Source organism: Falco cherrug, chromosome 3 (genome assembly GCF_023634085.1).
Source record: "Falco cherrug isolate bFalChe1 chromosome 3, bFalChe1.pri, whole genome shotgun sequence".
Classification (NCBI taxonomy): domain Eukaryota; kingdom Metazoa; phylum Chordata; class Aves; order Falconiformes; family Falconidae; genus Falco; species Falco cherrug.
Genome location: NC_073699.1, coordinates 111,714,876 through 111,729,270, shown reverse-complemented (window position 1 = coordinate 111,729,270; position 14,395 = coordinate 111,714,876). Strand labels below are relative to the sequence as shown.

At 42.8% G+C, this 14,395-nt stretch overlaps 1 protein-coding gene across 3 annotated transcripts in view; it reads left to right on the top strand.

The window, feature by feature from the left end:
* The first annotated feature begins 2,291 nt into the window (after positions 1-2,291).
* TMCO4 (transmembrane and coiled-coil domains 4) overlaps positions 2,292-14,395 on the top strand; it is a 41,245-nt gene continuing 29,141 nt past the window's right edge. Inside the window, exons 1-5 of one of the 3 annotated variants that reach the window (XM_055706285.1) lie at positions 2,292-2,370; positions 5,965-6,149; positions 6,572-6,746; positions 11,358-11,385; positions 13,352-13,484. In XM_055706285.1, coding sequence (XP_055562260.1) covers positions 5,971-6,149; positions 6,572-6,746; positions 11,358-11,385; positions 13,352-13,484 — 515 coding nt within the window. In that variant the 5' untranslated portion in view covers positions 2,292-2,370; positions 5,965-5,970. Of the gene's footprint in view, positions 2,392-2,650; positions 2,701-5,964; positions 6,150-6,571; positions 6,747-11,357; positions 11,386-13,351; positions 13,485-14,395 lie in introns of those variants that run through there. The other 2 variants (XM_027812278.2, XM_055706284.1) reach the window with 2 other exon arrangements.

Genomic DNA, 14,395 nt, shown 5'->3' with positions numbered 1-14,395 from the left:
TAAGGCTCCATGACAACGTAAACCTCTGAAGCAGCAACTGAGTTTATGGAGAAAAGGCCAACAGAAATGTATTCCCATTCCAAAATGGAAAGGATTTTTTTGTACTCAGATTTAATTCATGCCAGTATTCCTGGAAAGAAAGTTTCAGCTCTGAACTACGTTGCCCTGCTTACCTTACCTAGCTGGCTCCCAATTTCAGAGAGTGATTAGGTTAACACACCACAGCCTGAAAGAGAGAGGTTCATAATGAGCCCAGGCAGTAGTACTCAGCTGTACCCAAGAAACTGCATAAATATCTGAGAATTGGGATTTACAAAGACAGAATCCCATTGAGGCATTAAGAGCATCATAAGACCCAACATCAGTATTTAAAGGCTATAGTCTGTATAGACAGAATCCTGGACCAGAAGCATCAAAGGTACTTTGTTTAACAACGAATGTACACAAGTGAGTTTCAATTAAAAAATACATCTATCTTTTTGTCATGCTGTGCTTCTGCACTGCCCCTCTGCCCACAGGACCCTTCCCAATGCCACAACTTTTCCTATCCCAATCCCTTTCCAGGCTTCTCTTCAACAAACAGCACCTCCATCAACCACCACAGTCACTAGTTACTTATGTAAGAGTGAGACAGGTGCCTGAAAAATTCAGAGTGTAGGTGTTCTAAATTACTGTTAGATGTAGAAGTCTCACTTTATCTGCAGAACTTTAAATTATCCATAATTTTGCTGGCTTTGATTACTATTAAACTATATAATGAGATCCCAAGTTTACAACATCTGGTAAAACTCACTCCTAATTGTCATTCCACTCAACTTCGGTTTTGGTCCACTTTTAACAGCTCTTCTGCATTACCACACAAATAGGCAAAAATAAACATGGAATAAATAAGACATTTCACACCTCCACACCGCTCAGATTCAGTACAAACAGAACTTTAGGTCCTCAAACACAGAACTGGCAAATCTACAAGAAACTAATTTGCAGATCTTGCTCTGGGAAGATCTCCACAGATTTATGCCCAGGTGATTCCTTACTTGTTGTGAACCATTTGCAACTTGTCTGTTGTGTTGTGCAGTTACTCAAGTGAGGTAAAGTCACAGGTGAAGCAGATACCTTCTGCACCCTAACTGGGAATCAACAGAACTCGCCTTTTGAACTTTAGTGTCATATTTAATGACTACATGATGATGCTGAAAATACCTATATTTAACATGAGTACTTGTGCAAGTACACTCGAGGGGGGTGTCTAACATTAGTACCATGCAATCAGGACAAGACTTTGGCCAAAGAAAAATCATCTTTTAAACAGAATTGGTACCCAGCTTATTTTAAAAATGTATTTATAAGTCAGTCCCACATAGCATGTTTTAAAGTACGTATCAGTTACCCCAGCTACCAAGCAACCAAAACCAGTTTTGCTTTTGTGAAATGTGGCTATACACAAAAACTGCTCTCTCCCCCCTGAAAAATACCGATTTCTCTGAGGATGACTATGCACTGCACTTAGGGTTCCAGCTGGAGACTGCTTTCGCAGCAAATGCATTTCTTAAACCCCCAAAACACAACGCAAAAGCATTACGCTTGGATAGCTGAACTAACTCCAAAGTATTCGGATTTCTGCAAGGCCAAATAACCAGAGTGACACAAAACCTCTGGAGGTGACTGTGTCAGTAACCCTGCTGCTATCAGCAATATGTACATGGCCCTTACATTGGTCTGATGAGTGCATATATACGCACACACTTCAGCTTCTGTTCCTATGGCTTTGGGATCCCACCCGGTAATACAGCACAAAATTCAAGACTCCACTAAAGGTAACCCCCAGCGACACCAACCTGTCCTGTGTGGAGATGGCAGAGAACTCCTGGGGTAGGAACCTGAGAGCAGCTTCACGAAACTCACATGCCTACTTCTCTGATGGAGAGGTTCTCACAGGGGGGAAAAGGGCTTTAGGACTGGAAGGACTTGAGGGAAAAAAAAGAGCGAAAGGGCTGGTACCCAGGTAGGCCTGAACCCCCTGCGAGCCACCAATGCGGCGTACAAGGCCCAAGACCGCAGATAAAGGCGGGCAGCGAGGGCAAAAGCCGCTATACCCATCTCACGGTGGAGATGCGCCTCCCACCACGCCCGCGAAGGAGCCGGCAGCCGGGAAAGGGTCGGCCCGGGGCTGGCTGTCGGCTCGCCGCCACCATCACCTCAGCCCGGCGCGCCTCCCAGCTCGGCTCCGCAAACTGAGCGCCGCGCTACGCCAGTCGCGTAGGCGAGCCGCAGCCCGTCTGCCATACGCACATTGCGCAGCAGCGGTGGGACGGGCAGGAAGCGGAAGACAGCGGCGGCTGCTGCTCTTTGAGGCCGGGCCGGCGGCAGGTCGGGGTCGGGCTGGGAGAGGTGGGGAGAGGGGCTGCTAACGGCTGGGGTGGGGCTGAGGGGGAGGCCGGGCCCTCTCCTTAGGCGGGACCCCTCTCCTTCAGGCCGCTCCCCTCTCCTTAGGCGGGACCCCTCTCCTTCAGGCCGCTCCCCTCTCCTTAGGCGGGACCCCTCTCCTCAGATGGGACCCCTCTCCTCAGGTCACTCTCCGAGGAGACTGCTTTCCTCAGTGGTTGTCAAAAGTGCTACTTTCTGTTAAAAAAAAAAAAAAAAAAAAAAAGCTTGTATTCTAGCAGCAGAGATGTCAGCCACACAGGATTTGTGGTAGAAGTGAATATCGGCAGCTGTGGAGGTGTTGGTCCTCACAGCTTTCCCAGCTGAGGTGTTTCCCTCACATTTTCCCACTAGTGATTTCTCCCTGCTGGCCTCATCCCTCTTGGCGGCTTTGCCACCTTCTGTGTAATGAAATTGCTTCTCTGGCGCTGCTGCTACAAGCATCTGGATTAACCGAATCACACGCACTCTGTTTTGCAACTAGTTAAGCTTTTAGCTTTTCCCCATCCCCTCCGTCTCTGAGCCCTGTTTTACATTTAGCATGCATCTCTGCAGTGGCCATCTGTATCACATTCATGTGTTTTTGCAGCAAGATGTGATTTTTATCCAGGACTGAATTAATTGCATTCTGTGTTCGTACTTCATATCTATGGATTAATATCACATGGTGCTGCCAGCATGTGAGCACGTGTGTGGCTCTGGAGTCCCATGCAGGTCCCCAAGAAGACTTGCCCAAATACTTCCACAGTCTGTTGTGTCCGATGCTTAACCGCAGTTCAGCTGTGCTGTCCTTCAGTGTGCCTCGCTAAGGGACTTTTTGGCCAGCCCCATCTGAATAATTATCTACAGCTAGTTATCTGAAGTGAATGAGATGCCTTGTTAACTTTTGAGGGTCTTGGAGATTAACACATCAGCGGTTTGGCCATTTTTGTCATAGTTTTGGACAAATGCAATGCCAGCATCTCTGTATTTCTCCTTCCAGCAGCAGGGAGCACATGTGTATTGTACAGTTTTAGATTAGGATTATCTTTAGGGTTGTCTTTCTGCTTTCCAAATAGGACTGTGGGAGCCACTATATAAAACACACCACCTGTCAAGAAAACAAAGGGCTTTGTGTGAAAAGTGAGCACTGGAAGTGATAAAAAAGTGTCTCTTTCAAGTGATGGTTCAGATTATGGCAATGCTATTGATTGCTGAATCACATTGTTCAAGACAGAGATGTGAATTCCAGTGCCACAAGCTGTAAATAACTTTTGAGTTACATTTCTAGCTCTCAATTCCCTCCTCTTGAATTTAGTGGCAGAACTTCTTGGCCCAAGGCTTCTTCACTGAATCACAATTGCCCTTTTTTTATGCTGCATGTCTGAAAACCCAAACCCATTATTTCCTAGGCATTTATGAAGAAATAGATACCTGTGTATGTATCTTTTTGATATACTTGATACATTTGATGTACATTGAGCATACTGATCAGAGCACCTTCAAAGTCTTTCAAAACTTTCTCTGGGTGTTTTAGATGGTCAGCATTGTGAATTATTTGTTGCATAATAGCAATAAAGTTGCATGCAAGAAGCCACTATAGTGTCGCTCCACAATTGGTCATATCTTTTGTGTTATTGGGAAACAAGGTTAAACAGCTGTACTGTTTTTGGATCCTTTTTAGCTGCTTTGCTTTTCATATGAGTCTGTGTTAACAAATCAATAAATCTATCACAGCAGGGAGGGGCATTTTATTTTCAGTGTTGTCTCTATAATAAGCTCACAGGTCTGTGTCCAGAGGTGACCAGACGTTCCAAGTAATTGTTTGCAAAGTTATTGAAACTTTAAACTGGGTTATTTATCTAACTTGTAAATTAGATTATTTCTGGGCAAATTGGTCCATAAGTCTGGATGTTTTAGGAAGATCAGAGCCTAGTGAGTGATGTGAAATGGATTTTCATGGTCCAAATGAGGGCTTTGGAGCTGCTGAGGTAATTAAAAAACAGTCTTGGGATTTTGTTAGAAAGTTCTGGAAAGCACAGAGGCACATCCTGCACCACCTTTACAGCTGCACTTCAGCAAGCACAAATGCTGCTGTGTGTTGAGGTTGGTGCTGGGGCTGAGACTGATCCCAGGTACCTGCTCTCCCTAGGGAAGCGTAATCCAGCCCTTCCCTTCTCTGGGTGGTACGGAAATAACAGTTAGTTTATTCCTGCGGACTTTGTGCTCCCATGTTGCTGGAATGTGATGTTTCCATGGAAACACACCGAGATGCCTTAGACCCGTGTGCTCAAGCCACTGACATGCCAGGAGGTACCTGTTGCAGGGGGGCTGAGCTCCTTCAGGGAGAGAGATGCAAGTTTTGATAAGCATCAGCCCTCAAGTGATGAGTTTTCTTTGCATTTATGTATCAGCAGTTAAATAGCGCAAGCTTGAGCAATGCAAATCACTTTGAATAAATTTCTGAGCGGAAGGCAAGACAGACACCTTTCCTGGAAGACCATGACAGACAGCACCCAGATAAAAAAATCTCTTTAAAAAGAGCTACTCCTGTGCTGCATTTATTTCTTTGAGGACTCTTAAAACAATCCCATAAATGGTCTCTGCATCCTCTGAGATTCAGCTGTAGTGTCATGGGCTCCTAATTTCTACTTAGCCACTTTCTTTTCTTCAGGGCTCAGAAAAAAAGGAAACATTTAAATATGAAGTATATCATGAAATAGGTGATTTGAGCCCCGTAGAAACCAACTGAATCTTGATGAAGTCAGTAGAAATGTCAGGTGATGTAGGTGAGCTTTGGAGCAGATTGTTACCCACGTTGAATTGTGAAATGAGCTGTTGTCACATCTCTCTGGTTTCAGTCATCTTGTCAGCTGCTTGTATAATCAGAGGAGCTCCGGGGCAGCGGTTGTAAGCCATTCAGTTGGAAGCATGCACATCTGCACTCTAAAAAACAATATTTTGGCCCAGCTCTAGGTCCATGCAACGCAGGGATTTTATGTTTGGGGAAAAAGCAGTGGCAGGTTGTATAAAGAAGAAAATGTTACAAGCAAAGCCTAGCAATGTCCATGGGACACGCTAAAAATCGTTCTCATCAGAGGCTGCAGCTAGACTCAACTTTCTTAATGCAAAATAAACAGAGAAGTGATTTGGACTGAGGATGAGAGGCAAATTATTTCCCAGGCAGCTGTACTGGTCCCTGCACCAGCTGCAGAGCTTTTATTCTACACGCTATTTTTGCAGTAAACATGTGAATGATATGCCTGACTGGAGCTCAGTCTCTGCATCTTGAAGAGGACTTCTTTCATTCTTTGAAATATTGTTGGCTCATTTTGTGCAAAACTTTTGAGAATTGGTGAAGAGGAAGTCTCCTGTTGTCTTCTATGGTCACAGCACCATGTTGTGGGGGGATACACAAGCTGGACCTTGGCAGACTTGTCTTAATACTGACAGCAAGTGTGACAGTGAAAAATCAACGGCGATTTGTCTCCTTGCTTCCTGGTTTCCAGCTGTTTATTGGATCGTTTTTTTTCTTCTGCTTTTTCCTCTTTGAACTTGCAGGTAAAAATGGCTGCAGAAGAGAAGTGGAAAGGTTGCACTTCGAAACAGCATAGCGAGGCTGAACAGGCAGGTGAAAAAGAACCGTGTGTGCTTCTGGGCCAGCAGCTGGGTGAACCGGGAAGATTTGCTTATGCGGCACTTTGTGGGATATCCCTAGCATCGCTGTTCCCTGAAGAAGAGCAAAGGTACTACACGGGGTGGCAGGGGGTGAGCAAAGGAGGTGGCTTTTGGGCAGCAGCTCAGATGGAGCTGGTATCAGACTCTGGATGGGGTCTTCTGAAGTTAGGGGAGTGGAAGATCCTTTTGACATTTTCTTAATGTGTTTTCTTAAATGTACTGACTTTCTTACACCTTTTAAGACTTCTATACTTAAGCACAAATTGCATCCCTTAATACTGCAGAGTTCACAGCCTGCATTGAAGTAAGGTCTGGCCCCATTCAGATTGCTCGCTTATTTTTTTAGCCAGCTTGTGTAGCAACTCAACTTCTGCCGACTTCTTGCAATGCTTTGCTTTTTGTGTGAACAGTAACAGATCAACATTTGAAACTTTCACAGCTTGTGAAAGTACCCAGTTACAGAGCCTAAACTGTGACTGTTGCCTTACAGCTCCTTCAGGATGGAATTCATTGAGGGCTTTGTGAAATGGCTGGACCTGCCCGATGCTGTCTTACCCGCCATGACAGCATTTGCTAGTGGCTTAGGAGGTGAGGGCACAGAAACTTTTGCCCAGATTTTGCTGAAGGATCCCACCTTGAAAGAAAATCCAGTTGTCATTACCCAAGTAAGTTCATACGCTCCCCTCACCCTTGTTTGCTTTTGCAGGAGAGATTTGTCATACGTGTCTGTTTGCAACGGAGGTTCTGTTTGTACAGTCAGGAATGTAAAATTAATATTTCTGATATGCATATATTTCTGAGCAGCTGTGTGGGTGACTGGTGGTCTCTCTATCCATAAACAGCTTGTGGAAGTGATGAACACGAGGCATGGTTGCTGTCTGTTGAATTAATGTTTTGTGTGTTTGATGCTTTCACTCTACAGAACAAAGAACTGTTAAACTTTTTATTTGACTGTATTATTGCAGTGGGTTTGATTCATATGTGTGTTTTACAGATTTTGGTGAAACACTGAACATGATAGACCTGATTTTAATTTGCTTAAAAGCCTCTTTACCGTAGCTGCAATACAAAACACCTCTACATACATGCTCCAAACAGCACAGTTCCCAGAGTCAGCTTTTACTGGAAGGCAATAAGTTATTGTGACTTTATTTTCTTTCACCAAGGAAGTATTAATGAGACTGGAACTCCATAATGTTCTGATGTAAAAGCTGACATAGAGATAAAAAAGGTGAAGCATTTCGGTGGCGTTCACCTTTGCTGCAGAGTCTCAGCTGGGGAAGATATCTGCTCATCCAGCCACACATTATGCTGTGCAGGGCAAAGAGCACGGTAGGCTACCACTGATGCCACATGTAATGTGGCCACTGTCACCTCGCACCCTACGCCATATGCTGCACACAAGGGAACAGCGAGACATCCTTTGTGCAGACAGTGCTCTTGTATTGAGTAACAGCACACACTCACCTTTAGCAATGGCCTGACAGAAGAGGAGATGTGAGAACACAACTGCGTAAGGAAAGATATGATAGGAGTGAACTTCCTTGGTCATCGTGACCAGCTCCCATTATCTCAGCCATCTTTCCTGTCTCCTAGTCAGTCCATAAAAGGCTTCAGAGGATCTGCTCGAAACATCCAAATGTTACAATGCTCAAAGTCCTGTAACAGTATGATTATAGCGACAGAGAATCATAAGTTTAATACGTTAGGAGAGGTCTTCTAAAATAAAAGCAGCTGTTTTGATTTTGTTTGCTCAAAATCAATAAATCCACACTTGCTTCTTTCTGCATTTAGATGGCTTGGTGCTTCCCAGGTTATTTAACCTCATTCTCTCTGCTTCAGGATGGATTCTCTAGATTTAGGCAAGTCTTCCTGCATTGCTGCTGAGTTTATTAAGGGTGAAATTTTGGTGAAATCTAGCTTGTGCTTCCTCTGAGCATATGTTGCATAAGGGCTCCATGTGCTTTTACAAAAGTGGCTCCGAATCAGCAGGACCGCGCGGTATTTTGCTCTGATCCAGAGAACTGAGGCACTTATCACCTGGATTCAGGTGGAATACAGAAGCTGTAGATAACAATTCTTTGATTAGTTAAAAGCAAAGATCAGGAATAGCTATCAGTCTATGCCACAACATCAGTGCCTTATGCAGTCTTGTATATGAGCAAGGTGATTGATTTTGTCAAAGGAGAGAGAGAATGAAAGACTTTTGTAGAGCAAGGCAGCAGAGGCTTGCAAGGTGTGTTTGGGAAAGTCTGCTGGCATGTGGGAAATTTCAGTGTATCAAGCTGAGATCAGCTTTTTCCTTCTTACCTGAAAATAAACAAGCTACAGCACAAGCTTTGTGAATTCTTGATATGTTGATTTATGGTGCTCTTGCTTCTTCGTAATCAGCTGCTACTGACGCAACATTTACTGTTCCTATAACAACTATACACTTTAATTGCTCAGTGTGTTCAGTGGCAGGGTCCTGTTGGCACTAACACCTGCATTTTTGAATGCCCTCCATCTCAAAGGTGCTGAAGGGAGGATACATGAGGTCAGGAGATTAGAGGTGAGCTCAGCATTGATTCAATGAAAATTTGAGCCTTATGGATTTTTATCTTTGTTTGCATTCATTGCAGATGACTAATACAGGCAAACGTTGGTTAACCAAATCCTTTAAGGACAGTAGTTATAACACACAGGCTGTGGGTGCGGTATGAGAAGGCAGTGCAACAAAAAGAGGTGAAGAAGTGATGATAGGTGACAAAATGTTGAAAGTTCTTATTATGAATAATTTTTACTTTGAATGCCCATTTTTCTGTGTCTTTCCACACACAATACAGTTTCTTCCACTGCAGTGCAGATTGGGTGCTCTCTGTTGTTGAGGAAATGGGTTTTGAACTTGCAGCAATTCATTAAAAGCTGGCAAAGACTCCGAATAAAGATTGCTTCCCTTTGTAAGGTTTCTCAGTCATATAGGTGGTAGTCTTGTGCACAGAGCTCACAGGGAGATTGAAAACTCCAGTTTCAAAATAAGACTGAAATATAACAACCGCTGCTTAGAGGAGGAAAACATACTACTTGTGAACTAATGTAACCAATGCTGATTTGAATTCAGGTGACTGCACAGCAGTATGTGCAAAGCCTAAACCAATTAGTAATAGTTGAGAATGCTAATTGGCACAGATGCCATAAAAACAGTAGTTCCAGTTTATCACCTAATTACCTGTATCCATCTGTCATCTTTTGAAATGCATGGAGGCAACTGCTTAGGCTAGATTTTTAAAAGAGGTTATTTGATATTAGGTGCCACAGATGATACTGGGCATATCATACAGGACCTGAGTCAACACCCATGCTTCCCTTTGCAACACACAGGGAGAATTTATTGCCTACAAATCATTGCTGCATAAACCAGTAACCCTGCTCAAGAGGCTGCTTACATTAGTCCATGGAAAAGGATGGCAACAAGGTCACAAGCTTCACCCTCTTCTAGACTTCAGGCTTTTTGCTTCATCAACTTTCTGCTTGGAGCTCCCAGCCTTGGACCTTCTGGTGGGCTTTGACACCTCTGTGCCAACCCTTCCCTCTAAAACCGCAGCTGGGGAGGAGGTGATGGTGCCCACTTACCTAATTCCTGCGTAGTCACAGTACTCGGGCTTTGGGAAACCAGAGTTACATCTCTCCCTCTGCCTGTAGGGATTCACGTCTCCAGTTCCCACATCCCACCAACCAGCCTGGGGAACAGTCTGCAGCGTGTGTGCATGTACAGGGTACTAATCATGGCCGGACCTAAAGAGAAGCCTTTTTTTTTTCTGCATTGTGGTGATTAGGGGAACAGAGGAGACGTGATTCAGTGACAAAAGGGTTATTCACACACTGGTGATGGAAAACCAGGATATTCCTTTTCTTGGGTGAGCGCTTTGGCCATTGAGATGCATGATGAAGGAGCAGCGATGACTGCTTTGTGCAGAGCCCAGCCCAACAGATATCTTCTAGAAATCCTTATCCCATTAGGATTTGCAGGACAGGCAAGCAAAATAAGGCTTCGCTGTGAATAGGAACAGCCACCCAGATACTCAACAGTAGAGCTGTGTGTGTGAAAACATTAAGCAGCAGGTTCTGGGACTGTACCAGGTGAAAAAGCACCCATATGTGGGAGTTGAGCTGCCCTAATCCTTTGGTTTTCCCAGTCTTATGCAAAAGCTCTTCTCCTTTATGAAACAGCAGATTTTTCTCAGGTTAAAATGATACTCAGAGTCCAGGCACTTAGCTTGTATCTACAGTTCGCTCCTCTTCTGGTAGGAGTTGGTTAAGGATGCCTTGTTCTCCGTTCTACATTTCTCATGCAGTAGGGAAAAGATTAGAGACATTTTTATGATACGAATTTTGCTTAGGAGCTTATGGGACTAATAATTATAAACTCCTTGGCAGCCTCCTACATCTTTGGCTGCATTTTTTGTGTTCCCAAAGGGCTAAAGGATTCCCTGTAAAATTCAGCTGTGCTTTACTTGTCTGTAGGAGAGGGAAGTAGCTAGACTGAGCTAGTGCTTAGTGTTGTAATTACGTAAAGAACTTAAAATTTGTCCAGTGACAATAAAAAGAGAATGCAGTAGTAAAACCACTGGCCTCTTTTTTTCATGGATTTGTCCATAGAAACCATCTATTGGATTGATTCGTTTTTCCAATTTTTTTTTATGGTGAAGAGCTAACACAGAAGTCAAGTCCTTCAGTCTTGACAGATGGCTATAAATTCTGAGTTTTCTATTTCTGAGCACTTAATCCAAAAGAACTTCATGTCAGTTCAGCCTTACTGCCTGGAGCTATGAATGCCCACAATACCAAAGAAAATAGGGGCCACTGGTCCATTAGACTAGCATTCAAACCTGTCACTCATAGTGTAAATATGAATATATATGACTATATAGCAAAAAGAAGACATTAGACAGGTAGGAAGATTAGACCTCTTTTCTCCAAACTTTGATGTCTGGTGTCACCATGGTGCTTTCAACTGCAACAGAGATGCTAATAACAAAAAATACAGGTTGCTTCAGCATGTACCAAGCATTATCTACTTCCATCCAGCCATTTGGACCTGCATGTGGAGAGTTTTGTACTGGAAATATCTGGCTTTGCTCTGTGCTGCCTTGCTGAATTGTAGCGTGCTGGCTTCCCATGTTTATGAACTGACATGCTGCAGTAATTATGTCATGGTCTGATGGGGTTTCGTGCCTCCATTTTGATACCTCCAGACATAAATCTTCAGTTTTAACTTGAATTTTATTTTTTTTTAGGACCTTCTATCCTTCTCTCTTAGAGATGGTAAGTTTACCTAAGTTTACATTTGTTCATTGTAAGAATAATGTACTTGAGTTTACATCTGATACTTTGAAACACTCAAAAAGCTCAAGTTACCATCCTATTTTCGTAGCATCCTTTCTGGCAAAAGCAGCACACTCTTTTCTCTGTGTCCACTACAGGAAAAGCTACTATTATATTAAGAATGATTAACAATACCTGTTAAAAACTGAACAACTGTTCACCTCCTTGCCTCCAGATGCTGTGCATTGGCATCCAAATGTATGTGATAGTAGAAAAATTCTGAACCGACATACCTAGAATGGAGTGTTTCTACCCAAGTGTTTCTAGGGGAGCAGACAATTTCTTCCTTTAGGAAGGCAGTAAAGCTGTTGTGACAATCTCAGCCTAGCAAACATTCTGCAGATTGCTTGTTGCCTAAAAAGAAAAAAAAAACACCTGGAATAAATTCCAGAGTGTCCTGTGTTGCCTATTATAAATAAATGTGATTTTACACATATATTATATTACACATAAAACAATTTTCTGGTTTACAATCCATAACATGGATTAGTCTAATAAAATTAATGAATAAAGACTGCCTACTTAACAAAATGTTCATTTCTAAAAGGAGCCTGTTCTATATTGCTACTTGCATTTTTTAAATCTCTGTGTTTTAACATGTTCTCCAGGAAAGAACTCACTGGTTGCTGATTAGCCTGTTTCACTGCAGAACAAAGTACCATTTTTGTTCTTGCTTTATTTTTAATGGAAAATTAACAAGTCAGTCATTGCAAAACTGCTTATTTTGCTAAGCTGGAATTTAAAAGAAATATATTTTTCAAGCCTTGCTGACTTGCTGCCAAGCTGGCTAAGTAAAAAGCTAAGTTGTGTGTTAGCAGGCAGGAAGCAAGGAGGCTACTCGTTAAAACACCTGCTTGGGCTTGCAAGATATGGCACATATGAGGGATGAAGTTCCTTATTTCTCAACTAAGCCCAGATCTTAAGAGTGGTGTCATTAAAGCCTACCTAAAACCAAGTAGTTTGGTATCCTGGTAATGATGGTGCTAAATAAATAAACTTAATAGATTGCGAAATGCCGTATTTGATCTATGTGTGATCAGAAACACACTTTGTAGTTGGGTGTTGCTGGTATCTTCACCCACCCCTAAAAAAGCAATTGTGTTTTTTCATCCCAGAGTGCACTGTAACCCTTTACAAAAGCCTGCCCTCAGGAAGCAGCAGGTGCTACTGAGAGAAACATATTAAAAAAAGCAAGAGATGGCACAAATAATTTAAAATCTATTACACTTACAATGGGGTTCTTTTGTTAAGAACACCTGCTTATAAGCCCAGGAGTAATAATTTTTCCTATTGGGCATTTTCTGAGTGCGCTCTCCGCTCCTGCATCTCCAGCAGTGAAGTATACCTGCAAACAGTTGTCAGTGATGCTGCTAGGTTAGCCAGCGCGTAGCTTTAAACTCCAGAGTGCCTTTTGTTGCCAACAAGATGAATTGGAAATAAAGCTTTTGCATGGAGGTGCATTTTTTAAAAATACCGTATCTTGCGTTGGTGCATAGCTGAGGTATATTGTGTCATGTTACCCAGATATATATTTGATATTTCCAGTTAGGAATGGTCTTGCTGCAGCATTTCTCTGTTGAGAAGAAAGATGCAGCCTACCCAGAGCCAAAAGGCCTCAATCACAGAGGAAGCAGACCGAAGGATTTGAGATCCTTCTGCCATAGAGGCAATTACCTGGTGCAGTGACTATTCGTAGGATGAAGTTTACAGGGAAGAAGGATTTTCCATTTATCGCTCTCTTTAGATAACAGGAGTCGTGTTCAAATACATGGAAGACAAAGAGGGCCTGAGGGAAGGAGCTGTACTTGTATGTGACGTGGTCCTCTAGCACAGCTGAGTGCGCCACTCGCTATTTAATCTGGTGTGATGTAGACTGATTGATTTCCTGGGCTTCCTTCTGTTTAAGGGTACTATGATGCTCGAGCCAGGGTGTTGATCTGCCACATCACCTGGCTGCTGAGAATCCCCTTGGAGGAGCTGGAAGTTCTGGAAGAATCTCTGCTTGAGAGCCTGAAGGAACAAAAAGAGGAAGAGTCAGAGTAAGAACATTTGGGGTGACTGTGCAATGAAAAAACACTGCTGGTGCTTGAAAACTTAACAGCAATTACTTGTTCCTAAGTCCAGTCTCTGATCATTCCCCCCATGGCTCTTAGCATAATAATTTATGGCTTGATTGGAGTTGCAGAGCCCTCACAGCACTTCAGCTGCACTGAGATGCAGGAAGGCTCAGCATTCTTAAAATCAGAGCCAAGAGCCAACCTTGCAAGCTGGTAAAGGCTACTGCACACTGGGGAGCCTCATTTCCTTGTTCCTGTTTCCTCTCCTAGACGGTAGATTATGCTTAAATACATCACAAAGATCTTGTGTCTCTTATCTCATGGCACAATATTCTTCAGCTAGAATTGCCTCTTGCAGAATGAAGTTCCTGTAAACTTCAGGATTAGATCCTCAGCTGCTCATTTGCTATGAATCTGTCCTTCTCTGTACCTGTTTAAGAGACAGCTGTCTAACTCCTGTTGAAGGTAGATTTCCAAGGGCAACAATCTGCATCTTTAGATACTTACAGACCTGACTCCTAATTCTGTGTTATTAATATGAGATTAATTCTTTTAGTCACTACTTCTTAGATGTGAAACAGCCAAAAAGTTGGTGTCTGTAAGAAATGTAGTATTTTTATATTCCACTTATCAGGAGGAATTATGTGAAGGTTTAGTAATATGTAAGGCAGTAAATGTGTCCGTAGTGGCTTTCAAGGGACCTTTTACTATTTTTACCCGTCAACTCAGCAAACAGATTATTAGATTAACCTGAGTGCTAATAAAGGCTTTAATCAACATCACTGACACAGAATAGTTCAGACATTACTGTGGGGTCCAGCATGGAATCTTTCCATTATTTCAATAAAGCTTAACTTTATAGTGCACTGTAAAAAGGGGAAGTCAAAATAATC